Raw genomic sequence first — 26157 nt, 5'->3', positions numbered from 1 at the left:
CGCTCATGCCCAGACCAAACACTCTTCAGGCAAACCACTCCCTGGATGGAATCCCAAGTTATTTCCATAAAGGGAACTAGAATTTGGATCCTTAGACTTTTGTTTTAGGTAGGAACCAACTACTTCCCTATTTCAGAAGTTCTGGCAACTAGCCACACCTGTTGACAATAGCCTTGAGAGAGCAGAACTCTGATTTACAACTAGGTGGGACCTTTGTTTGAGTTAGAAGCACAATAACCTTGAATGAACTAAAAACAAAATTCAAACGAACAGATCTTTGGCTTCTCCACGGGGGGGGGGGGCGGGGGGGGGAGGGCAGGGGAAAGGGAGGAGAGAGATAGAGAGATGAGAGAGAGAGAGAGAGAGAGAGAGAGAGACCAAGGTGAGGACTGACACTCAAGGTTGTCCTTTCACCTCTGTGCAGGCACTTTGCCACATTTGCTTGCATTTACACACACATCTACACAAAGACTGTATATATATACTCAGATGTGGGTTCAGGTGTTTCTGTGAAGACTCCAGATGTGAAGTTCATCATCAGTTGACTTTATAGTAGAGAGGTTGTTGTAGGCGTTGTCTGGCCTGCCAAGTTGGTTCTTGTCAGAAGTCAGAGTTCCAGGCAGAAGCACTGAAGTAGCAGTTGCCATGTGTGGACTGCCTACCGCAGGACCTGAGGGCCATCTCTAGGAGATGGCAGCCAGCGATTCAGTAAACAGGGGCTTCAGACCTACAACCATAACAAACTGAGTTCTGCTAACAACCAGGCAATGTCAAAAGAATCTCAACTCTCAGTTAAGATCACAGCAGTGGCTGATGCTTTGATCCCTGCATGATGAGTACAGACTTCCAACCCAAGGGAATTGTGAGATAATACTTGTGTTGCTCTAATTTAATCTTTTCTTCTTCGAGAAGGGGTCTCACCATGTAGCCTAGTCTGGCCTCTAACTCTATCTTTTTTTAATGAAAAGAAATTGTTTTATATGCATAGGTGTTTTGTCTGCATACACATTTGTATATCTTGCATACTTGTGTGCCTGGTGCCCACTGAGGCCAGAAGGGGATGTTAGAGCCTCTGGAACTGGAGTTACTGAAACTGGAGTTACAGATGGTTGCCGTTTACCGCTCCGAAGATGATCAGAGCTGGGCGGATGGAGCTGGTATGGCTCAGCAGTTAAGAGCATTGCCTGCTCTTCCAAAGGTCCTGAGTTCAATTCCCAGCAACCACATGGTGGCTCACAATCATCTGTAATGAGGTCTGGTGCCCTCTTCTGGACTTCAGGCATACACGCAGAAAGAATATTGTATACATAATAAATAAATATAAAAAAAAAATAAAGTCTCACGCTACAGCCAACTCTATTCAGAGCATCAGACAGTTTATGCTCTGAGGCTTAAGAGGAGTCACATGAGTAAACTGTGCAATCACAAAGGTAAGCCACAGAAGGCAGACAGGCCGCATGTGGCAGGAACGTGTTTTCCAAAGAGACATATAAATAAATATCAACAGCCAGTTGTAGTGAACATCTGAAGTAAACTCATTCATATCTACTATACCTGGGAGGGGCACAAAAGCAGAATCCAAGAACAATTCCATGTTTTTGAAGAAACATGGTTTCTTGGAGTTTTCTCACAAGCACTCAGAAATCTCCTTATGTGACTCCATTCTTGAACATTCTCCAACAGTTACGAACCGCCATGCGGGCACTTGGAATTGAACCTGGGTCCTCTGCTCTTAACCCCCGAATTATCTCGCTGGTCCCTGGCTTCCAACTCTTGGTCCTTTTGCTTCAGCTGCCAAGTGTTGGGATTGGAGGTGTGTGCCGCCAGGCCTAGCTTTTGGATTGTTTTAAATTCCTAAATGTGTGCTGTATTAATGGCCCTTTATCTGAGGTTTTACTACCTGATTTGTTTTTTTAGTTAGCCATTGATAGCTGTAGTCCAAAACCATTTAATGAACTTCAGAAGAAAACAAAAGTTTAAATAACTTTTCCCAGGGTAGTGTTAAAACTCTCTAGCCGGGCGGTGATGGCGCACGCCTTTAATCCCAGCACTCGGGAGGCAGAGGCAGGCGGATCTCTGGGAGTTCGAGGCCAGCCTGGTCTACAAGAGCTAGTTCCGGGTCGGGCACCAAAGCTCCAGAGAAACCCTGTCTCGAAAAACCAAAAAAAAAAAAAAAAAAACAAAAAAAAAACAAACAAACAAAAAAAAAACTCTCTGCCTTGCTGTTACTGCTGTTGATTTCTACGGTCTCTAAATTACGAGGTCAATTTTGTCAGCAGTATTAGGAATAGGAAAGCATATAGTCTGTGTACTGTTTGGTGCTGTTGGAGTTTAGGCATCCGAGGAACATCTTGGAGCATATGTGGATGTGAGGAGCGTGTGCTAGTGAACTTTCTGTCCCAGTAAGGAGAGCTAGAGGTGATCATCTTACAAAGAGAAAGGATTTCTTTTGGCTCACCATTTTGAAGGTTTTAATTCATGATGGGTTGGCCATTGTATTAGTTACTGCGACAAAATACCATGAGAGTTAGAGTCTCTAATGGTGGCAAAGAAGGCACATGGCAGCAGGAACAGGAAGTAGAAAATTCATGTTTCATCTGTCAAGAAGTGGGCAGGGGATAGAAAGCTGAGCAAGGCTATAATCTTTCTTTCTTTCTTTTTAAAAAGATTTTAATTATTATGTATACAATATTTTGTTCTGTCTGCATGTCTGCTTGCATTCCAGAAGAGGAGGGCATCAGATCTCATTACAGACAGTTGTGAGCCGCAATATGGTTGCTGGGAGTTGAACTCAGGACTTCTGGAAGATCAGACTGTGTTCTTAACTGCTGAGCCATCTCTCCAGCCCAGCTATAAACTTTCAAGGCCTGACCCTAATAGCGTGCTTTCCTCTGGCAAGGTTGCACCCCTTAAAGTTTCAGTAAACATCCCAAACAGCACCAACTGGGGTCCAAGTGTTCAGAAACATGAACCTGTGGGGGATGGTTCTCATTCAAACCACAACAGCCATGTTGCTTAGATCCTTGGTACAATATAATATCATGGTGGAACCATAGCAGAGCAAAACTAATCTCTTTGTAAGAGGGAATCACAACAGAGGAAGTGGACTCAGTGGGAGAGCACTTGCCTACCACATGTGAGGCTCAGAGTCCAATTCTTACTACCCCATCCGAAACAAAAATGATTACAACAGAACAACAGAGAAACTGACCTGACGATCCCCACCCTTTAAGAAGTCCTGCCTCTTAAAATTTTCATCCCGTCCCAATAGAGCCCATGGGGAATGCTCCAACCTATTAACATTGCACTAGCAGGCATTAGGAATCAGAATGACTCATGACTGGTCCAGCAAGATGACTCAGCAGGTAAGGACACTTGCTACCAAGTGATGACCTGGGTTTGATCCCTGAGACCCATATAGTGGAAGGAGAGAACTGACTTCAGCAAGTTGTCCTTTGACCTCCTATGGGCATTGTGATGTGTGTGTGTCTTCCCCCCACAAATAAATGTAATTTAAATTTTTTTATGATCTGTGGATTGGTGTACTTGTCTCCAAGCAGATACTTAGGTGCTTTATAAAAAGTGTCTACTAACTAGCAAGAAATTAGGCAAGGAAATAAAATTTGTATCTAGTGTAGTCACTGTCGTGGTTTAAGTGAGAATGTCCTCTACAGACTCAGGTAGTTGAACACTTGGTCCCCAACTGATGGCACTGTTTGGGAGGAGCTTGGGAGATGTGCCCTTGTTGAAGGAAGTGTGAGGTTTTTAAAGCCTTGTACCATTAGCAGTATTCTCCCTCTGCTCCATGTTTGAAGTTCAGAATGTGGGACCTCAGCTTCTGCACCAGCTGCCATGCCTACTGCTTGCTGCTGTTCCTCCATGCTATGCCAGACCCTTAGCCTGCTGGAACTATAAGCCAAATAACCCCCTCCTCTAAGTTGCCTTTTTGGGGTGTTCTGTCACAGCTATAGAAAACTAGTGAGTACAGTCATTCCGTTAATACCACCTTGCCTAGACTGTCGTTTTCCTCATGGCTGCAACATGAGCCTGCAATCATCTTGACAACATTGATTCTTGTCATTTTTCTCCCCATTCCTTCAGGGAAGCAATGGTTGCAGCCCAGGAGCATCTCTGTCCCTTGCTCGGCTGTGATTGTCACTACCCTATAGAATTTGAGTGGAATGTTCTCCAAGTCTGTTTCTGCTCCATGCATGCTGTCTTAGTTACTTTTTTTTTTCTGTGAGAAGACACCATGACCAAAACAAATTATAAAAGGAAACATTTTAGTTAGGGGCTTGCTTATAGTGTCAGAACGTGAGTTCATGACCATCATGGTGGGGAGCATGGTGGCAGGCAGACATGGCATTGGAGCAGTAGCTGATGCACAAACTGAAGTCAAAGAGAGACTGGGCCTGGTGTGGGCTTTTGAAACCTCAAAGCCTACCCTATGACACACCCTCTCCAACAAGGCCACACCTCCTAATCCTTTCCAAAACTGTTTTACTAACTGTGGACCAAGCATTCAAACACGTGAGCCTATGGAGTGTGCTGGCTAGTCTTATGTCAACTTGACACACAGAGTTATCTGAAAGGAAGGAGCCTCAATTGATAAAATGCCTCCATAAAATCCAGCTGTAAGGCTTTTTATTAGATAGTTACTGATGTGGATAGCCTAGCCCATTGTGGTTGGTGCCATCCCTGGGTTGGTAGTCCTGGGTTCTATAGGAAAGCAGACTGAACAAACCATGGCCTCTCCATCAGCACCTTCTTCCGGGTTTCCTGTACTGTTTGAGTTCCTGTCCTGACTTCAACAATGGACAGCGATATAGAAATGTAAACTAAATTAACTCTTTCTTCCCCACCTTGCTTTTTGGTCATGGCGTTTTGTCACAGCGATAGAGACCCTAAGACAAGTTGGTTCCAGGATTGTGGGGTATTGCTATGTAGAAGGACGTTTTGGAACTTTGGGCTAGAAAAGCCATTGAGTGTTGAGAACTCAGTGGGATATTCTTTTTTTTTTTTTAAATATTTATTTATTATATATACAATATTCTGTCTGTATGACTGAAGGCCAGAAGAGGGCGCCAGACCTCTTTACAGATGGTTGTGAGCCACCATGTGGTTGCTGGGAATTGAACTCAGGACCTTTGGAAGAGCAGGCAATGCTCTTAACCTCTGAGCCATCTCTCCAGCCCCCTGATATTCTTTTTTTTTAAAGAAAGATTTCTTTATTTCTTTATTTATACAGTATCCTGCTTATAGGCCAGACGAGGGCACCAGATCCCATCACAGATGGTTATGAGCCACCACATGGTTTCTGGGACTTGAACTCAGGATCTCTAGAAGAGCAGTCAGTGCTCTTAACCGCTGAGCCATCTCTCCAGCCCTCAGTGGGCTATTCTATGGGAGCTTGGAAGAAAAGAATGTTGAGAGCAGTGTAGAGGATGGAGGCTCGTGAGGTTTCAGAGGGAAGTTTAAAGACTTTACTGTATGCTCTTTTATTTAAGAGTCTGTCATTCTGGTTAGCTGGGGCTGCAGAATTAGCTGTGATTAACAAGATCCCAGAACTACTAAAGCAGAACCTTTGCTTTGCTGGGATACCCGATGCTGGTCAGCTGGAGCTGAGAATTTAGCCGTGATTAAGAAGAGACCAGCATCATCCATTCTGGGAAGTGTTTCCTGAGGGTCAGCACACACAAGCGGTGTTCTAGAGGTGACCAAGGTTGTATCTCACACTGGTAACTAAATTTGGTAGTGTCAGAGTCACTCAAGTGCTACTGGTTTTGAAGGCATGAAGGGGTCATGGAGAGCAGCTTGGCCTTGTGGGAGGCCAGGAGAGGATGTTGGTAAAGTGGGAGGCCAGGAGAGGACGTTGGTAAAGGTGCAGCCCTAGTGGCAGTTGAAGGCCCAGGACTGAAGGGGTGTACAAAGAAGCTGAAGCTTGGCACCTTGAAGAGAGTCTATAAGAGGCTATTGGCGAAAGTGCAGCCCAGCTGCGGCAGAAGCCAGCACCATGGGATGACCGCCAAGAACAGCAGCAGTGGGGTGAAGCCTAGAAGACCAGCTGTGTGCTGCAGAGGGCGGAGCTGGAGAAGTGACACAAGCTCCTTGGAGGAGCCCAGAAGATCGTGAGGGGATCCCATGGGATTTATACTGTTGGAGTTTGGTTTTGCTTGGTTCCGATTGTGATTGTGTCCTGGTCCTTACTTCTTGAAGAAGGTATTTAAGTTTGATATTTACAGGAGCCCATAGCTGAAAGACAGAAATTTTAAGAGATTTTAAACTTTTAGAGAGATTGAATATTTTAAAAGGAATGCAATTTGAATGTATTTGAATTTATAAAGACTGTAGGACTTTTAAAGTTATTTATGTTTTAATGTGAGATCCTGGGGATGAATAAGAAGGAAAAGGTAGTGATGTGTTTGTGTGTCAGTTGTGCTGGCTGGTCCCATGTCAACTTGACACAAGCTGAGTCATCAGAGAGGAGAGAGCCTCACCTGAGAAAATGCCTCCATTAGTCCAGTTGTAAGGTATTTTATTACTTAGTTATTGATGGGAGGGTGGCCCAACTTATTATGGATGGTGTCTTCCCTGGGCTGGTAGTCCTGTGTATTGTAAGTAAGCAGATTGGATAAGCCATGAGGAGCAAGCCAGTAAGCAGCACCCTTCCATAGCTTCTTCATTAGTTCCTACACTGTTTGAGTTCCCGTCCTGACTTTCCTTTGATGATGAACAGTGATAGGAAGTGTCAGCCAAATTAACCCTTTCCTCCCCACCTTGCCTTTTGGGTCATGGTGTTTCTTTGGAGTAATAGAGACCCTGACTAAGATGGGGTTATTCTCATTCAAACCACCACATATGGTTTTGCATTGTCTTTAACATTGTCTTATTCTGCTTTGTCCTTGTAGTTACATCATGTGTGGGCAAAGTCTGAAGTTGTAGTGTTTGGGGAAGAGTCTCAGACTCTAACATAAAGCCTTGACTTTCATGCAAGGGGCCAAGTATCTTACTCATTTTGAATAAGGCAGCTTAAAGAAATCAACCAACTGGGGCTGGGGATATAGCTCAGCAGGGGAGCACTTACCCTGCAGAGCCCTGGGCTCAATCCCAGTACTGACTTATTTGAATAAATAAATAAAAACAATAATGTCCAATGAGCAGTTGTGTTTCATCTATGTAAACTACCAACTGAAATAAAGTTTAAGAATGTTTTATTCGAAGAAAATTGCATCACAAATGTCAATGAAGTGTAGAACTGAACACTTTCCCCTTCCTTTAGAGTATGAAGCCGAGCTGCCTACCCTTCCAGAAGAATATAAAGTGAAACAGGAAGCTGCTGTCACAGTGAGCTCGGTGAGTATGGGCTAGGCCTCAGTGAGAACAGCACCAGTAACCCCAGCGGTCACATCCTGGTTTGGGAGGGAGGGAAAGGGGAGACACTGGAGCTAGGACTTGCAACATGGTTCTTCTGAGAATGGAGTGGCTTCAAAACCATCATCTATGCACTTCGAACCTTACAGTAGATTCTATTAAATGGGACAGCTCACATTTCCTTTTGACCAGCTCATGCTGTAAAACATGTTTACAATGGATCTATGTAGTAACAGTAGTGTGTAACATGAGGGCCTGCTTGTTGGGGTTTCTGTCCTACCCAGTTCCTACAGTCATTATGTCCCAAAGAAAAATCACACAGAATTTTACGTAAGTTATAAACTGATTGGCCCATTAGCTCAGGCTTCGGATTAGCTCTTATATCTTATATTAACCCATTATTATTATTATTATTTTATTTTATTTTTTTTTTTTAGTTTTTCGAGACAGGGTTTCTCTGTGGTTTTGGAGCCTGTCCTGGAACTAGCTCTTGTAGACCAGGCTGGTCTCGAACTCACAGAGATCCACCTGCCTCTGCCTCCCAAGTGCTGGGATTAAAGGCGTGCGCCACCACCGCCCGGCCTTAACCCATTATTTTTATCTATGTTAGCCACATGGCTTAGTACCTTTTTCAGCAGGGTAGGTCACATCCTGCTTCTTTGGTGTCTGGACAGGACTGCAGAAAGAGCTTCCTTCTTCCCAGTATACTCCTGTTCTCATTGCCCCACCTCTACTTCCTGTCTGGTTGTCCCACCTATACTTCCTGCCTGGCTATTGGCCAATCAGTGTTTATTTAAAACATAATTGACAGAATACAGAATTGTCCCACACCAGTAGTGGATAGAGCAGGTTTCTCTGTGTGCTGAGAGAGGACCAGCAGCCAAGAAGGGAGAACCCTTGGAAATATACCTCAGAATTGCATATCTTTGACAGCCTTAATTAAAAAAATAAAAAAAGACTCAGAGGTAAAGGGACTTGAACAAGTTCACAGGGATAGAACCAAAACTGAATTCTTTAGATTTTGAGTAATTTTTTTTTTTTTTTACTGCAGTGGTCTCTGACAGATTCTTCTATTTAAAACTCTTTCTTGTTCTGTGATTGTTCCTTTTTGCAAACACCCTGTTCTTGTTTTGGGTGCAATTCTTATACAAATTTCTCTATAGATACTAATTGTCATTCTCTTTCCTGAATTGTTTTTCCTAAGATAGTTGTTCTATTTATTGGTTTTAGTTTTTCTTTGTTACACAGGGTCTCACTATATAGTCAGGACCAGGATGGCATGGAACTCCACGTGTAGTTCAGATGACCTTAAACTCTTGATTCTCCTGCCTCAGCTTTCAGAGTGCTGAGGTGTGAAGTGTACACCATCATCCCTGACTATGCTTGCTTGCTTTATTTGCTCATTTATTTTGGAGACAAGGTCTTGTGGTGATCCTCCTTACTCTGCCTCCCAGATGGTGGTGGGATTACTGGTGTGTACCACCATGTCCAGCCATGGCTATAATTCTTAATATTTTATTTTTTTTATGTTGATTTTCTTGATCTGTGTAAGAGCTTTAGTTGTGTTTAATCTTAAAAGGGAACTTAAGAATATTCTTTTATATAGTCAAGTACCTACAGGCTATATAGAGCATCAGAACCAGCAGTAGATGATTGGGTAGATGGATAGGTAGGTAGGGAGATGGTAGAGAAACATAGTAGATAGAGTATGAAGATAGATAATAGATGGATAGTTGATTGGTGATAGAGATAAAGAGGTGATAGATAGTAAATAGTTGACTGATGATCTATATAGGTAGGTAGGTAGGTAGATGACAGGAGCCTCATTGGTGAATCATCTTACACACATTAACTAAAGCTGTGTGCCTTAGAGTTTGCTATTGCTGTGAAGAGACACCATGGCCCCAGCAACTCTTATAAAGAAAACATTTAATTGAGTGGGACTTGTTTACAGTTTCAGAGGGCTAGTCTGCTGTGATCATGAAGGGGAGCATGGCAGCATGCAGGTAGACATGGTGCTAGAGCTGAGAATGCTATGTCTTGCAGGCAACAGGAAGTTGACTGCCTGTCACACTGAGGGAAATTTGAGAAAAAGAGACCTCAAAGCCCGCCCCCACAGTGACACACTTTCTCCAACAAGGCCACACTTCCACATAGTGCCACTCCCTTTGGGGGCCATTTCCCTCCAAACAATCACAGGGCAGTCGCACAGCAGGCCGTCTACAAGCTGGAGAACCTAAAAGCCAGTGTTGCTTACTCTGAGGCTGAAGGCCTGGGACACTCGGACACAGGGAAGCTGGTGGTGTATCTCTCAGTCCAAGTGCAAAGGAGCAAGACCTAGGGAGCTGCAGATGCAAATTCCAGGATCAAAACTCTGTAGCAAGGAGTCTCAGCATCTAAGGCAGGTGCAAAGCAAAGACGCTCTAGAAGAGAGAGAATTCATTTCCTTCCACGTCTCTGCTGCCTGCCTTGGGGGTCCCTATTCACAGTGAGGGTGAATCTTCCCCAGCTCCAGCCCAGCTTAGTCTCCGATCACCAGATCGCCTTCACAGACTACCAGATAGCTTTTTCAGTGATCTCAGTCAGCCTTAGTGTATTCAGCTTGGCGTCTAAAAGTAGCCATCACAGCTGGTGTGCTTGCTTTCCTGTGTGTACACGTCTTGACTTTCTAGATGGGTCTCTTCTATGAATAGGGAAGCATGGCCTAGGTGCTCATGGGAGTAGTTGCCCCTGGAAGACTTCAGGGTGGCCAGGAAGAGGGCCAATATTTCCGAGTGGGGCAGTAGACCTGTGAATCAGAAGTGGGTTTTGGGGTGCCATTACAATATCCCACAGGAGTTCTCCTCAGGCTTTGCTTTATCTGTTTAGGGAAGAGCCACTGGGGAGGTTGGGGAGCCTACAGGGCATGCTGGTGCAAAGGAAGCTACTCAGATGTCAAGAGGGAACAACAGCCCAAGGGAAGACATGGACAGCAGCCATGTTTCAAATGACCTCTGGGTGGCATTGCCTTTCTCCTTCTCACTGTTGCAATGCCCAGCAGTTCTGAGTGCCATCCCCTTGGGATTCTACTGGGAAGGGTTGTATCCTCTAGACTGTTTCCTATGGCTTCCCCGCCTTCCTCTCTTGATCATTCAGGCTCACTTCAGCCCTGTTTATTTTTCCCACTTTCAAATGTGTTTGCAGGTTTGTGTGTATACGGGCATACATGTGGGGTGCACGTGTGTTGGTGTCAGGGACTGTCGTCCTGTCATGTTTGCACCTGGTTCACTGAGAAGGGTGTCTCAATCAAGCCCAGAGCTTGCTGATGCAGCCTTCCCAGGCCAATTGCTCTGGAGATCCTCTTCCACCTCAGAGGCTGGAATTGCAGGGGGTTGCCATACCCACCTGGTATTACTCCATTTTTCACACTTGTGGGCAAGAGCTGTAACCACTCCCCAGCCTCCTGCTTCTTTTTGGTTTGTTGGCCAATGTTTCAACCATAGGTGGTCTTCCTTTCCCTTTTCTCCACTAAGGTTTTTAACTCCACTGTCATTTAATTTTGTCTCTCCCCCCCTCCCCCCAGAACTTAGGACCAAACCCAGGGCCTTGTACTTGCTAGGCAGGTACTCTACCACTTAGCTAAATCCACAACCCCTTTACCCATTTAAAAGCATTCCAGGAGGGAAGGGAATGGAACACTTCTATTCAGAATGTCCCCCAATCTATCTATCTGACACAGAAGTTCATTCCCTTACAAGGTTATAAAGGAAAATCAGGCAGTGTGGCACATGCCTTAATCCCAGCACTTGGGGGGCAGAGGCAGGCTGATCTCTAAGTTCAAGACCACCCTGCTCTACAAATTGGTTCTAGGAAACCAGGGCTACACAGAGAAACCCTGTCTTGAAAACAAAAAACAAAAAAATGATGATGATAATGATGATGATGATGATGATGATGATGATGATGATGATGATGATGATAAAACTGAGGGCTGGTGATACGGCTCTGTGTGTAAAGGTGCTTACTGCTAAGCCTGATAACCTGAATTCAGTTCCTGGGTCTCAAAGGGTGGAAGGAGAGGACCAACTTCCACAGATTGTCCTCTGACCTCCATGTATGTGCTGTGGCATGTGTGTATGCCACCACCATAAATAAGCTGAATTTTAAAATTAAAAAAATAAAGAAAATCCAATTATCAAAGCTGTTCTGGAACTGACTGCTCTGCCCTGCTGCCTGTAGGTCTCGCCTTTGGATGAACTGGTTCCCCATGGCTTCAACATGGAGCACTACCTCCCGGTGCACCCATTCCCAGTGATGCCTCCTGTGCCTTGTCCTCCCAGGAAGGCAGAAACAGTAGAGCCCAAGACTTGTAAGTAAGGAGGCAAGCATGCATCGTCTGTAGTTTGGGGTGTAATGTTCACACTCACAGGGTGGGGTGGGGGTGCTCAGACACATAGGCATTTGCGTTGTAGTCCTTCATTTTGTTTTGTCTTTTGAGGCGGGCCTGGAGCTCCCCAAACGGGCTAAGCTGGCTGGAGCGAGCCCCAGGAATCCCGCTCCCAGCCCTGGGGTCACAAGCCCACACTGCCACACTTGGCTTGTTCACATTGGTGCTGGGAGTTGAACTCAGGACCTGAGCTAAGTTGCTCCACACCCCCCCCACCTCCCCAGGCTCCGAGTTCTCATTTGTAAGGGGAGTGTTGTTGGATCGCTGACATCTTTGGAAGGTTAGCACATAGTCGAGAGAATGTAGCAAGCACTGTGATTCTCTACTAAATACTAAGCTAGAGACAGGGAGGGTAAAAGATGCACAGAGTAGAAGAGAGGTCTTTTTTAAAAAAATATTTATTTATTTATTATGTATGCAATGATCTGTCTATGTGTATATCTGCAGGCCAGAAGAGGGCACCAGACCTCATTACAGATGGTTGTGAGCCACCATGTGGTTGCTGGGAATTGAACTCAGGACCTCTGGAAGAGCAGGCAATGGGCTGAGCCATCTCTCCAGCCCAGAAGAGAGGTCTTGTCGTCAGGTCTCCAGGTCCAGCCTGCTGGTCCCTCAGCTCATGAGGCCTCCCTTTGCTCTTTCTCCTTGTGCTGTGCCTTCTGCTCTGGACCCTGGTTAGGCACTGCTGCCATTATTGTGGCTGTCAGGCCCCATCTGTTGAAGTCCCCTATCCCAGCTCCTCCCTAGACTCAGTTTCTGTCGTACCTCATGCTCACACCCCACTGCTCTCGCAGACACTGGCCTCTGTGCTGTGACTGCCTGGGTGCTGCAAGCAGGTACCTGGAGGCCGTGACCTGGGCAGGGCCCAGACCACATCCTTGCCAGAGTCTAGAGGCTCACTGGGCCGAGTTTAGTCTCTTAGTAACCCAGTCTCACTCAGCAGCCTGAAGCAGACAGTGACGAGTCAGACTGTGCTGTTGAATAGATGGCACTTTTTGTTTTGTTGTTTTTTTCAGACAGGGTCTCCCGGTCTTGCCTTTAACTTCTATATAGCCAGGTTTGCCTGAAACGTTTGGTCCTCCTGCCGCTACTTCTTGAATGCTATAATACAGGCCTGTACTCCCACACCAGTTTATTGGGTGCTGGAGATCAAAGCCAGGGCTTCCTGTATGCTAGGCAAGCACTCAGCCAGCTGAGATGCTACAGAACCAGCCCAGATGGAATATGTTCCCCTCCTTCCATCTCTCACTCCTCGCCTCCCTCCCTTCCTCTCTCTGTTAAGCATTGAATGTCTTTTTCAGATGAACCCAGGTCTTTTGGGTTTTTCAGTGGGACTATTCTTGTTTCAGGTTCCCCCAAAGATTATCTGGAAATGTTCATCTTTCCAGTTCTGCTCCCTGGAATGGCCAGCCTGCTTCACCAAGCAAAGAGAGAAAAGTGTTTTGAGGTCAGTGGTTTGGTGTGATGTCCATATTTTTAGGTTCTTGCTCATTCATTTCAGTCTGATGGCAGCCCATGAGCTTGGTACCATTGAGCTATTATCCTCAAAAACGACCCCTTTACAAGGGAAGCCCGAGTTTGGGCCACTTGCCCCATGCCTCCCGCTCAGCCACAGCATCTAGTACTACATAAATGTCCATATACTGCCAACTCTGGCCACCTGGGCTCCCGAGAGGTCTCTGTTGCCTAGCCTTCCTGCCTACCCTGATGGGAAATTTGGCATCAAGCAGCTCTCTTAGTTCTATTCCCATTTGTTGTGAATGCTGTTTAACCCGTGTCCTGCTTTCATTTCTGTGGCTGTGACAGTGCCCTGACAAAGTGCAGCATAGGGGAGGAAAGGATTCATTTGTCTTTCAGTTTCAGGTTCCAGTCCACCACAGCTGAGAAGTCACAGCATAGGGACTTGAAGCAGCAGCGTGTCGTATCACACCCACAGCGGAGAGAAACAAAGCATACAGGCCCCCTTGCTTCCAGCTAGCTTTCCTCTCTCTTATACACTCCGAGGAGCCCCTGCTTAGGGAATGCTGCTGCCCACAGTGGGCTGTGTCTTCCTATATCAGTTAGCAGTCAAGGCAGCCTTCCCCAGACATGCTCACTGGTCAGTCTGGTCTAGATAATTCCTCAGTCGGGCTAATCTGAGGTGACTCGAGGTTGTGTCAGCTAAAGCTAACAGTATACCATGCTTGCTTCTTATTGGTCTCTGGATTGGGCTGGCTCCTCTAGCCTCTCCTTTCTCCACTTTTTTTTTTTTTGCTAACTTTTTGATTGGTTGGTTTAGGTTTGAAGTTTGTTTGTTTTTTGAAACAGGGCCTCATGTACCTCAGGCTATCCTCAAACCTTATCTTAAAACCCAATCCTCCTACCTGACTCCTCAGGCTGGCATCAAAATGCTATGCCACTGCCTCCAGCTTCCCTGCTACCTACTCTGGGAGATGGTGTGATCCAAGTGCTCAGCACACACATGCACTACCGTGCCTGTCACAGCCTGATAGAAGCCCTCAGGGCTTTTCCTCTCTGCCTCTCACAGGATGATTTGGAGGACTGCTTCCCACATGGTTTTGAAAACTAGACTTTTGGATGTCCCCCTCTGTTTTGTGAACTTTCCCTAGGGCAACACAAACCCTCTACTTACCTTAGATAAGTAACAATTTCACCGAAATCCAACTTGGCCAACCAATGTTTATTGGGCTTACTTACAGAGTGTGGGTTAGGAGTTGTAATGGCAGTGTGGGTGACCCCAAAACAGTCGAATCACTGCCAAGTGTCACTCCAACACGGAAGGTGACCTCTCCATTGCTGTATAGATGGTGTTTCCCTTTCAGTTAACCCTCTACACACTATACATTTTAGCAGCTGCCACAAATCCAGCCCTACAGAAAGTAATAGAAAGAAAATCACAGCCCAAGGAATCCAACACTGCCTACAGTAACTCAGGCATCTAGCGACCCTTCAACAGCACAACTCAAAGAAGGGAGACACACAAACTCTACTACTAAAAGCAATAGGAATAACCGGAGTAAACAACCACTGGTCATTAATATCACTTAATATTAATGGTCTCAATTCACCTATAAAAAGGCACAGGCTAAGAGATTGGATATGAAAACAGGATCCAACATTCTGCTGTTTGCAAGAAACACATCTCAACCACAAAGACAGGCATCTACTCAGAGTAAAGGGTTGGGAAAAGGTTTTTCAAGCAAATGGTCCTAAGAAAAAAGCAGGTGTGGCCATACTAATTTCTAACAAAACTGACTTCAAACTAAAATCACTCAGAAGAGATCGAGATGGACACTTTATACTCATAACAGGAACAATTCATCAGGATGAAGTCTCAATCATGAATATCTACGCCCCTAATATAAAAGCACCCACTTATGTAAAAGAAATATTACTAAAACTCAAGGAAAACATCAGACCACACACATTAGTAGTAGGAGACTTCAACACACCTCTCTCACCAATGGACAGGTCAATCAGACAGAAACCTAGTAGAGAATTAAGAGAATTGTTGGAGGTAATGAAGCAAATGGACTATAGAACACTCCACCCAAATAGGAAAGAATACACCTTCTTCTCTGCAGCTCATGGAACCTTCTCGAAAATTGACCACATACTTGGAAACAAAGGAAACCTCCACAGATACAAAAAAATATCAGTGTCCACCTGTGTCTTATCAGATCACCACGGATTAAAGTTAGAAGGCAACAACAATGCTACCCCTAGAAAGCCGACAAATTCATGGAAACTGAACAGTCAACTACTGAACCACACCTGGGTCAAGGAAGATATTAAGAAAGAAATTAAAGTCTTCCTTGAATTTAATGAAAATAAATAGACAACATACTCAAACCTATGGGACACGATGAAAGCAGTGCTAAGAGGAAAGTTCATAGCACTAAGTGCCCACTTAAAGAAAACGGAGAAAGCATACATTGGGGACTTAACAGCACACCTGAAAGCTCTAGAAAAAAAAAGAAGCAGATGTGCCCAGGAGGAGTAGAAGACTGGAAATAATCAAACTGAGGGCGGAAATCAACAAAATAGAAACACAGAAAACAGTCCAAAGAATCAATGAAACAAAAAGTTGCTTCTTGGAGAAAATCAACAAGATTGACAAACCCCTATCCAAACTAATTAAATGACAGAGAGAGAACACGCAAATAAATAAGATCAGAAATGAAAAGGGGGACATAACCACAGACACAGAGGAAATTCAGAGAATCATTAGATCTTACTACAAAAGCCTGTATGCCACAAAACTGGAAAATGCAAAAGAAATGGACATTTTTTTAGATAAGTACCATATACCAAAGCTAAACCAAGATCAGGTGAACGATCTAAACAGACCTGTTAGTCGTGAAGAATTAGAAACTGTTATCAAAAATCTCCCTTCCAAAAAAAGCCCAGGACCAGATGGTTTCAATGCAGAATTCTACCAGAACTTCCAAGAAGAGCTAATACCTATACTCCTTAATGTATTTCACAATATAGAAACAGAAGAGTCATTGCCAAATTCCTTTTTTGAAGCTACAGTTACCCTGATACCAAAACCACACAAAGACCCAACCAAGAAAGAGAATTACAGGCCTATATCACTCATGAACATTGACGCAAAAATTCTCAATAATATACTGGCAAACCGAATCCAAGAACACATTAGAAAAATTATCCATTATGATCAAGTAGGCTTCATCCCAGAGATGCAGGGCTGGTTCAACATACGCAAATCTATCAATGTAATCCACCATATAAATAAACTGAAAGAAAAAAGCCATATGATCATTTCATTAGATGCTGAAAAAGCATTCGACAAAATTCAACACCCCTTTATGATAAAGGTCTTGGAGAGATTAGGGATACAAGGGTCATTCCTAAATATAATAAAAGCTATTTACAGCAAGCCAACAGCTAACATTAAATTAAACGGAGAAAAACTCAAAGCCATCCCACTAAAATCAGGAACACGACAAGGATGTCCACTTTCTCCATACCTCTTCAATATTGTGCTTGAAGTTCTAGCAATAGCAATAAGACAACATAAGGGGATCAAGAGGATTCGTATTGGAAAGGAAGAAGTTAAGCTTTCGTTATTTGCAGATGATATGGTAGTATACATAAGCGACCCCAAAAACTCTATCAAAGAACTCCTACAGCTGATAAACACCTTTCGTAATGTGGCAGGATACAAGATCAGTTGCCTTCCTATACACTAAGGATAAGGAAGCAGAGAGGGAAATCAGAGAAGCATCACCTTTCACAATAGCCACAAATAACATAAAATATCTTAGGGTAACTCTGACCAAGGAAGTGAAAGATCTATTTGACAAGAACTTTAAGTCTTTGAAGAAAGAAATTGAAGAGGATACCAGAAAATGGAAGGATCTCCCTTGCTCTTGGATTGGGAGGATCAACATTGTAAAAATGGCAATTCTACCAAAAGCAATCTGTAGATTCAATGCAATCCCCATCAATATCCCATCAAAATTCTTCACAGATCTGGAGAAGACAATAACCAACTTTATATGGAAAAACAAAAAACCTAGGATAGCCAAAACAATCTTATATAATAAAGGATTGTCTGGAGGCATTACCATCCCTGACTTCAAACTCTATTACAGAGCTACAGTATTGAAAACAGCTTGGTACTGGCATAAAAACAGAGAAGTCGACCAATGGAATCGAATAGAAGACCCTGACTTTACCCCACAAACCTATGAACACCTGATTTTCAATAAAGGAGCTAAAAGTATACAATGGAAAAAAGAGAGCATTTTCAACAAATTGTGCTGGCAAAACTGGATGTCAATCTGTAGAAGAATGAAAATAGATCCATATCTATCACCATGCACAAAAATCAAGTCCAAATGGGTTAAAGACCTCAATATTAGTCCGAACACACTGAACCTGATTGAAGAGAAAGTGGGAAGTACTCTACAACACATGGGCACAGGAGACCACTTCCTACGTATAACCCCAGCAGCACAGACACTAAGGGCATCATTGAATAAATGGGACCTCCTGAGACTGAGGAGCTTCTGTAAAGCAAAGGACACTGTTACCAAGACAAAATGGCAACCCACTGACTGGGAGAAGATCTTTACCAACCCCGCAACTGACAAAGGTCTGATCTCCAAAATATATAAAGAACTCAAGAAACTAGACCGTAAAAGGCTAATCAACCCAATTATAAAATGGGGCACTGAGCTGAACAGAAAATTCTCAAAAGAAGAAGTTCAAATGGCCAAAAGACACTTAAAATCATGCTCAACTTCCTTAGCAATCAGGGAAATGCAAATCAAGACAACTTTAAGATACCATCTTACACCTGTCAGAATGGCTAAAATAAAAAACACCAATGATAGCCTTTGCTGGAGAGGTTGTGGAGAAAGGGGTACACTCATCCATTGCTGGTGGGAATGCAAACTTACGCAACCACTTTGGAAAGCAGTGTGGCGGTTTCTCAGGAAATTCGGGATCAACCTACCCATGGACCCAGCAATACCACTCTTGGGAATATACCCAAGAGATGCCCTATCATACAACAAAAGTATATGCTCAACTATGTTCATAGCAGCATTGTTTGTAATAGCCAGAACCTGGAAACAACCTAGATGCCCTTCAATGGAAGAATGGATGAAGAAAGTATGGAGTATATATATATTAGAGTACTACTCAGCAGTAAAAAACAATGACTTCTTGAATTTTGCATACAAATGGAAGGAAATAGAAAACACTATCCTGAGTGAGGTAAGCCAGACCCAAAAAGAGGAACATGGGATGTACTCACTCATATTTGGTTTCTAGCCATAAATAAAGGACATTGAGCCTTTAATTCATGATCCTAGAGAAGCTAAATAAGAAGGTGAGCCCAAAGAAAAACATATAAGCATCCTCCTGAATATTAACCTTCATCAGGCGATGAAAGGAGACAGAGACCCACATTGGAGCACCGGACTGAAATCTCAAGGTCCAAATCAGGAGCAGAAGGAGAGAGAGCACGAGCAAGGAATTCAGGACTGCGAGGGGTGCACCCACACACTGAGACAATGGGGATGTTCTCTCGGGAACTCACCAAGGCCAGCTGGCCTGGGTCTGAAAAAGCATGGAATAAAACCGGACTCGCAGAACATAGCGGACAATGAGGACTACTGAGAACTCCAGAACAATGGCAATGGGTTTTTGATCCTACTGCACGTACTGGCTTTGTGGGAGCCTAGGCAGTTTGGATGCTCACCTTACTAGACCTGGATGGAGGTGGGTGGTCCTTGGTCTTCGCACAGGGCAGGGAACCCTGATTGATCTTTGGGCTGATGAGGGAGGGGGACTTGATTGGGGAGGGTGAGGGAAATGGGAGGCGATGGCGGGGAGGAGGCAGAAATCTTTCATAAATAAATAAAAAAAAGAAAAAAAACATTTTAGCAGCTGCATCTTGTAAGGGGAGAGGTATTGGAAGGAGTATCTAGAATCTCAGGTAAGGGTCTAATGACCCTCCCTCCCTACCCCTCCTGCAAAGAAACAACAAGCCCAGTCTTGAATACCTCCTGTGGGTAGTTTCAGCTGCTCTCGTGGAGACGGTAATGGCCACCATGCTCAGAGGACAGTGGTCCACAACATTGCAAGAGGGTAACCTGTTGGTTGACCACCTGCTCTGCACCGGCCTCTCTGCTAAGAGCATCGGCATCCTTTATATCAGTGTTCACATCAGCCCCAAGAAATACTCTGAGTATTGCCTGTGTCCAGTGATGAGAAGAGGGAAGGACGCAGAGCTTCAGTAGGTTCCAGAATTCAGATCCAGGTGAAAGGACTCACGATGGCACTCAGACAGTAGGCAGTGATTATGGTGAAAGGAAAGGCAGCTGACAGACAAAGCCGGGGTCTGTAAATGTCATCACAGTCAATGACATCACCACATGGTTGGCCTTCTGACCTCCCAAGGGTCACTGTCTGAGACAAACTGGTCCTCCTTTGATGGTATTTTTCTATTCCATGGAGATTGTTTCCATGTGTCCTGCAAAATGTTTGACTTGTTTAGTAAGACCTTGATGTCACCCTTCTCCCCTCACCTCGTACCTGTGACTTACGCCTATACTGTGGCTCCCAGTTGCTCCCAACTTGGATCCACGTGACAGAATGTTCCTTCTGGTAGACTTCCCATGGTAGTTGTCTCTTTACTTGAAGCAAAAATGAATTAAAAGATATTAGTCATATTTGTGCCCTGCCCCATTTCATTGTTTTGTTTGAGGCAGGGCCTCATGTAGCCTAGTCTGGTTCCTGACTTACTCTGTGGCCAAAGATTACCTTGAACTTCTGATCCTTCTGTTGCCTCCCGAGAGCAAATGTGTGTTACCATGCCTTCAAGATCGCCGGGGATCAAAGTTAGGGGTTATGCATGCTTGGGTTGGATTCTGGAAACCGAGGGGTATTCTCCACCCTACTGGTAGGAATTGGCTCAGCATGCTGTGTTAGCTTCTGTCACTACAGTGAAACTCCTGAGATAATCAACTGATGAAGAGAAAATGTTTGGTTTGGGCTCACAGTATTGGAGGTTCCCCATGACAGAGTGCCAGGCACCACACCATTGTGGCAGCAGAGGGCAGAGTGAAACCACTCACACCACAAGCTAGAGACCAGAGAAGGGGCTGGGACTCCAGTCCCTTTTGGTGACACTCCAGAGACCTGGACTTTGTATTCTGTCCAGCTCTCCTGACAGCACTACCAAGGAGAAGACCTTGAACACTTGGGCTACCATACTATGTGACGATGGCAAATCTACATGATGTTGCCACCTAACCTGGCTTTCAAGGGTCTCTCTAACTCTCCTTCCTCCCCTTCCTCCTTCTCTCACTTTTCTTTTCAGGTACCCCCCCCCCCCCCAGCTAAACAGATGCTCATGCCCCTTCCCCTGCTCCAGCCTCACCACATCAGGGCCTCTGTGCATTTGCTCCTCCTTGTTTCAGAAATCACTGCTTGTGCTCCTCTCCTCTGCATAGTCAAGTGCTACATGTTTTCCAGACTCAGCTGCGGGACACCTCCCGTATCCCAGCTCCCCGGAGGCCTAAAGGAGAGGCAACTGATCCCAGCTCTCAGATTTCAGAGCACTCATCTGTTCCTCATTTTATGGTAAATTCAGACAGCCTCAATTAAGACATTCTTAACCCACAGATATTTAATTTTATACATGCCTGCCTTCCAACTATTTTGAGTATTCTGAGGACAGAGTCCCTATCTTAGTTTTATACTTCTCAATGCTCAGTAATACTCTACTAAGCCCCTAGTGTTGGTAAACACAGGGCTTGTCCTCAATGAGAGCACAGTTAGACAGTGAAGATGCACAGTTGTTACTATGTCCTTGGCCAACACCCATCTTCTTGGAAAGCCATTCTGTTGGACTTATTCCCTAGAGAGAAGTTCTGGACAGGCTGGGGAGCAAGACATCTGTTCCTGAGTTTTAGTCAGTAGCAGGAGAAAGCTCCGAGGCCAGGAAATGCACAGCCTGATTCCCTACCAGTAATTAGCAGTCAGTAAATCAGGCCTTGATGAGGAGCAAGACTCTGGAGCCAACATTATATAATTTTGAAGTCTGTCTCTGGCAGCTGTCGTGCCACACGCTTGCTGTCTCAGCTTCCTAGGACAAGTTGAAGATTGGCCTTGGCACCTTGGCATGCTGGCATCTCAAGAATGAAATTTAGAAAGGGGCTGAGGGCATTGCAGCTCTTCTCCAGCGTGTTCAAGGCCCTGAGTTCAAACCCTCAGCACCAAGGGTCAAAAGCATTATGTCTGCTTGGGACTGATCATATCCTAGACCCTGAGGTCACCTCCATAAAGCCGGTGGCTCTCGTCTTCTGAGTCACCACAGTTTCCATGCAGATACAAGGAGGACAGTCAAGTGTTGCCCAAGGGATTCTTCCTGCTATAAGACAAGGCTGCTGGTGCACTGTTCAGGGCAGACCTGAACCCACAGGGATCTCAATAAATGTTAACTCTGTAGCAATTTAGTGTCTCTGTGCAACAAGTGCTTTTTCCATGTAACCTCCCTCTTGTTTCTGGTCCCTGGTGTATCTCAGCACTTGGCCTCAGCCCAAGGAAGGGTGGAGGTGGGAGAACAAAGGCTTCGATGATTTCATGAGCAGGTTTATTTTATTGATAGCCTCATGGGAAAAGGGGAAGAGGGCCTTATTCAAACCTGTCAAGCAATACATCTTGGGTCTCTCTAGAAGGTTCTCCATCGTCATCAAGCACCTGCTAGAGCCTGAGCAGTTCTACTTTGGCCCGCAGCTTGCATGACGGCTCAGCAAGGCCCAGCCCTGGGCCTCCTCTTTCCTGACAGTACGGGTCAGTTGTCGTCTGTGGTACTGGGCACAGAGGAGGACAGGAGCTTCATCTCTTCCACCCACGAAAGGCTATCTTCACATTGCTCTGTGGGAAGTGGTTAGTTTTGCCACATGGGCCTGGTGCATTCAAACTGAGGCCCTTCAATGCTTCCCCCTATCTTGCTCCTCTAAACCCAGCCAGGCCACAGTGAACACAAGTGTTTTCACTAACACGTGACTTTGCTGAGGTAGACTGTTGTAACCAGAGACTGCTCTTTTGTTTCCTGGCTGCCCAGACCTGAATAATCACACAGAAACTATATTAATTACAACACGGTTTGGCCTAATTAGTTCAGTCTTCTTACTGGCTAGCTCTTATATCTTAAATTTACCCATTTCTATTATTTTGTGTATCTCCACCAGGCTGTGGCTTACTGGGTAAGGTTCTGGTGACCATCTCCTTTGGCAGCTACATGGCATCTCCTCAATTCTGCTTACTCTCTCTATATATCTCTTCCAGTCTGGCTATATTCTGCCCTGCCATAGGCTGAAGCAGTTTTTTTTTTTTTTTTTTTTTTTTTTTTGAGACAGGGTTTCTCTGTGGTTTTGGAGCCCGTCCTGGAACTAGCTCTTGTAGACCAGGCTGGTCTCGAACTCACAGAGATCCGCCTGCCTCTGCCTCCCAAGTGCTGGGATTAAAGGCGTGCGCCACCACCGCCCGGCTGAAGCAGTTTCTTTATTAACCAATGGTAATAAAACATATTCATAACATAAAGAGGGGAATACCACACCATCTCCCCTTTTCTGTCTAAATAAAAAGGAAGGTTTTAACTTTAACATAATAAATTTGCATATAACAAAGCATGTTCAAGCAAGAATCACAGTTACAATATTTAGTCTATTTGTTTCTGGCATAATTAAAGAAAATATACTATCATCTATTTTATCTTTGTGATTCTAAAGTTTCATACCTAACTTATCTTTTATTATAACTAAGGAAAACTATAACTATTTCAACTCTTCAAAGACTCCTGAAGGATATAATATTACCTAAGTAAACAGGAAGTGTATTATAAGCAACTTCTAAAACTTTAGAATTGACAGAGACATCTTGCTGCCTGGAAAGTCACCCAAAGTTCTTCTGTATCATTGGAGCATCCATCTTTAGCCTACAGGCCCATAGTATCCCACAGAGTTTTCCATGAAACAGGAAATTTGAAGATCTGTTCTGCCTTGTAATAGCAAAGTTCATCAGTTGCTTTCTTCTGTGTCCTGCAGAACGCCTGACAGTTTCTTCTGTGAAACAGGAACTCTGGAGAGCTGTCTCACCTTCTTTAGGCACGTTCAGCAGTCATTTTTCTGTGAGTTCTGCATGTTCAATTTATGCAGCATACCATTAAGCAGTCCAGGCAAGAACAATTTCTTGCCCAAATGGTTAGCCTTGTCACATTGAAGGCAAATTCCATAATGAGTTTCTTCAATACCCATCAACCTCTCTGCAGTAAATAGTGCTGCCAGAAGCAGACATATCTCAAAGTCAAGTCTAAGTTCTTAAAACATTTTAAATGCCATGTTCTGTAGGTCTTTGAAAGTGTTGAAGATTAACTGAAATATATCTCTGTATATCTAGAAAACCTAACATGACCACAAGTTTGACTATTATAAGTTACTACCTATTAATCTGTAATTTTTAATTATACATTACATTTTTAAATGAGCTGTCTAAACATATTACTTTAAATAAGAACAGAAACACATATAACAAAATTAACCTTAAATTTGTATCAATAAACATATGTTCATACCAACATATGTATCTTCCTTTTTTTTTTTAAAGAGATTGACTGTGACCATTAACAATTTATACCCAACCACTTTTAAATGAAAACAAACATTTATAAGCAATCATTTTGGGAATTTGGGTTTAGTTTTCTCCAAACTACTTCCTGCTTTTTGTTGGACAAAGTATTTTTAGGGGTTCACGGAGAACTTTTGGGGGGTCTCATTCCATCAAGCTACATTAGTCTGAAAGGAATCCACAGGTTCTCATCTTCTGTGGGAACAAAAGCAGAACCCCCTTTCCAAAGCAACATATCCTTAGACCCAAATTTTGAAGTCAAGATACCGTTATGTTGGTTTAACTTAGCAGCCCCAAGAATCAAATGTCTCTCTGCAGTCAAAAAATTCAAAGAAAACACAATAATACGCGTAATCCAGATTCTCTGTGTATATTCCATCTTTACATGGCTTATTTTTCTCTATTCCTTTAATATATGACTGTCTGTACTCTTTTATATTTTTATAAATATAAATTTTTATATTTTTATACTATAAAATTATAAAATTTTACTATCTCTTTAAAGACTTTTAATTTTTAAAACCGTTTACTTCTTTTTATAACTGTCTATATTCTTTTTTTCTCTCTCTCCCAAGCCTACGTACATTTTTTTTAAACACACTGTGTTTCGTTTAGAGGTCTTTTATGTCTGAATCTGTCCTATGGTGTATCTGAAATTCTTTTTTGACCAGCAACATTTTAAAATGGTAAGCAGGGTGGTCACAACAGCCCTGGATGCTGTCTCAGCCTCTCTCGGCCTTTTAGCATGGCAGAGGTGCATCCACCACCAGCTCTGGGACTGCCAGGTGGAAGTCACCGCTCACCACCTCAACTCTGGGAAGCATTTGACCCATGCTGCCACCAAGCAACTTGCAGCATGCTGCTCACAGACCCCATCCAAGAGCTCGGCGTCCTGAAAGAGTCAGAGCACAAACCAAGAAGTTGTCTCTCAAAGAAGCCATGTAGTTTTTGCTGCTGATACTGAGTCAGGAAACTTTCCCTTGAAGCCACGACTCTGCTTGCCTCCAGCAAACAGAGCCTAACTGAAAAAAAAAATGTGACTACCAAGAAGCCACACTTGGCTCTCATTTTTGTGAGTCTAGAAGCTCTTTTTTCTTAAGTCTTATGTGAATCCATACCAGGCAGTGGGTACACCATTTTATAAATGGAGACTGCTCTTTTGTTTCCTGGCCACCCAGACTCGAATAATCACACAGAAACTATATTAATTACAACACTGCTTGGCCTATTAGCTCAGTATTCTTACTGGCTAGATCTTATATCTTAAAGTAACCCATTTCTATTATTTTGTGTATCTCCACCAGGCTGTGGCTTATTGGGAAATGTTCTAGTGACCATCTCCTTTGGCAGCTACATGGCATCTCCTCGATTCTGCCTACTCTCTCTATATATCTCTTCCAGCCTGGCTATATTCTGCCCTGCTATAGGCTGAAGCAGTTTCTTTATTAACCAATGGTAATAAAACATATTCTTAGCAGACAGAGGGGAATCCTACATCAGATTGTAAATCAAAAAGGCCAAAGAGATGATCGGCAGCAAGTCTAGTACCACAGAAGGGGAGACTCTCCTCTCTGTTTTGCCTGCCATTGGAGAAGCCATTGGAAACAGAGGGGCTAGGGAAGTAGCTCAGCCAATAAAATGCTTGCTGTGTAAGCATGAGAACCTGACTTCCATCCTCAGCACCTATATACAATCCAGGGGTAGTAGCATTTGCTTGTAATCCCAGTGCTGGTGAGGCAGAGACAAGGTGCTCCCTGGAATGGTCTAGCCAGCCTGACTAGCCACATAGTAAGCTCCAGGTCCCAGAGAGAGACCCTGTCCCAAAAAGACAAGGTGGAAGGCATCTGAGGAAGAATGACACCTGAAGCTGTCCTCCAACCTCCATACAATGCAGACATGCACACACGTACCTCAAACACAGATGAAATTAAAAGGGGCGGGGGAGGAATATCCAGGAAAGTGAGAGGAGTTGTCATCACCTGGATGGTTTGCAGCCCATCAGCAGGGGTCAAACGCTCACCGTTCATCAGCCTGTTCCACCTTGAGAACTTTCTAAACTAGGCCCTCTTTTTTCCACCCCCACCCCTCTTGGAGAAAAATTCATTTTTACCTGGAATCCTTGAGCTAGCAAGTGACAGAAGACACCTTAGGTGATCCGGTCTGGGCCCTTGTCCCTCCTGGTAGACAGA

At 44.1% G+C, this 26157-nt stretch overlaps 1 protein-coding gene across 1 annotated transcript in view; it reads left to right on the top strand.

The window, feature by feature from the left end:
• Positions 1–26157, top strand: part of Iqck (IQ motif containing K) — a 123562-nt gene that overhangs the window by 12973 nt on the left and 84432 nt on the right. The window contains exons 2-4 of the mRNA XM_057777042.1: positions 7280–7353; positions 11590–11719; positions 13147–13244. Of these exons, the coding sequence (XP_057633025.1) occupies positions 7280–7353; positions 11590–11719; positions 13147–13244 (302 nt within the window). The remainder of the gene's footprint in view (positions 1–7279; positions 7354–11589; positions 11720–13146; positions 13245–26157) is intronic.

Source organism: Chionomys nivalis, chromosome 8 (genome assembly GCF_950005125.1).
Source record: "Chionomys nivalis chromosome 8, mChiNiv1.1, whole genome shotgun sequence".
In the NCBI taxonomy this organism is placed as follows: Eukaryota; Metazoa; Chordata; class Mammalia; order Rodentia; family Cricetidae; genus Chionomys; species Chionomys nivalis.
Note: the sequence above shows the minus strand (reverse complement) of the source record. Positions and strands in the feature narration are given on the sequence as shown.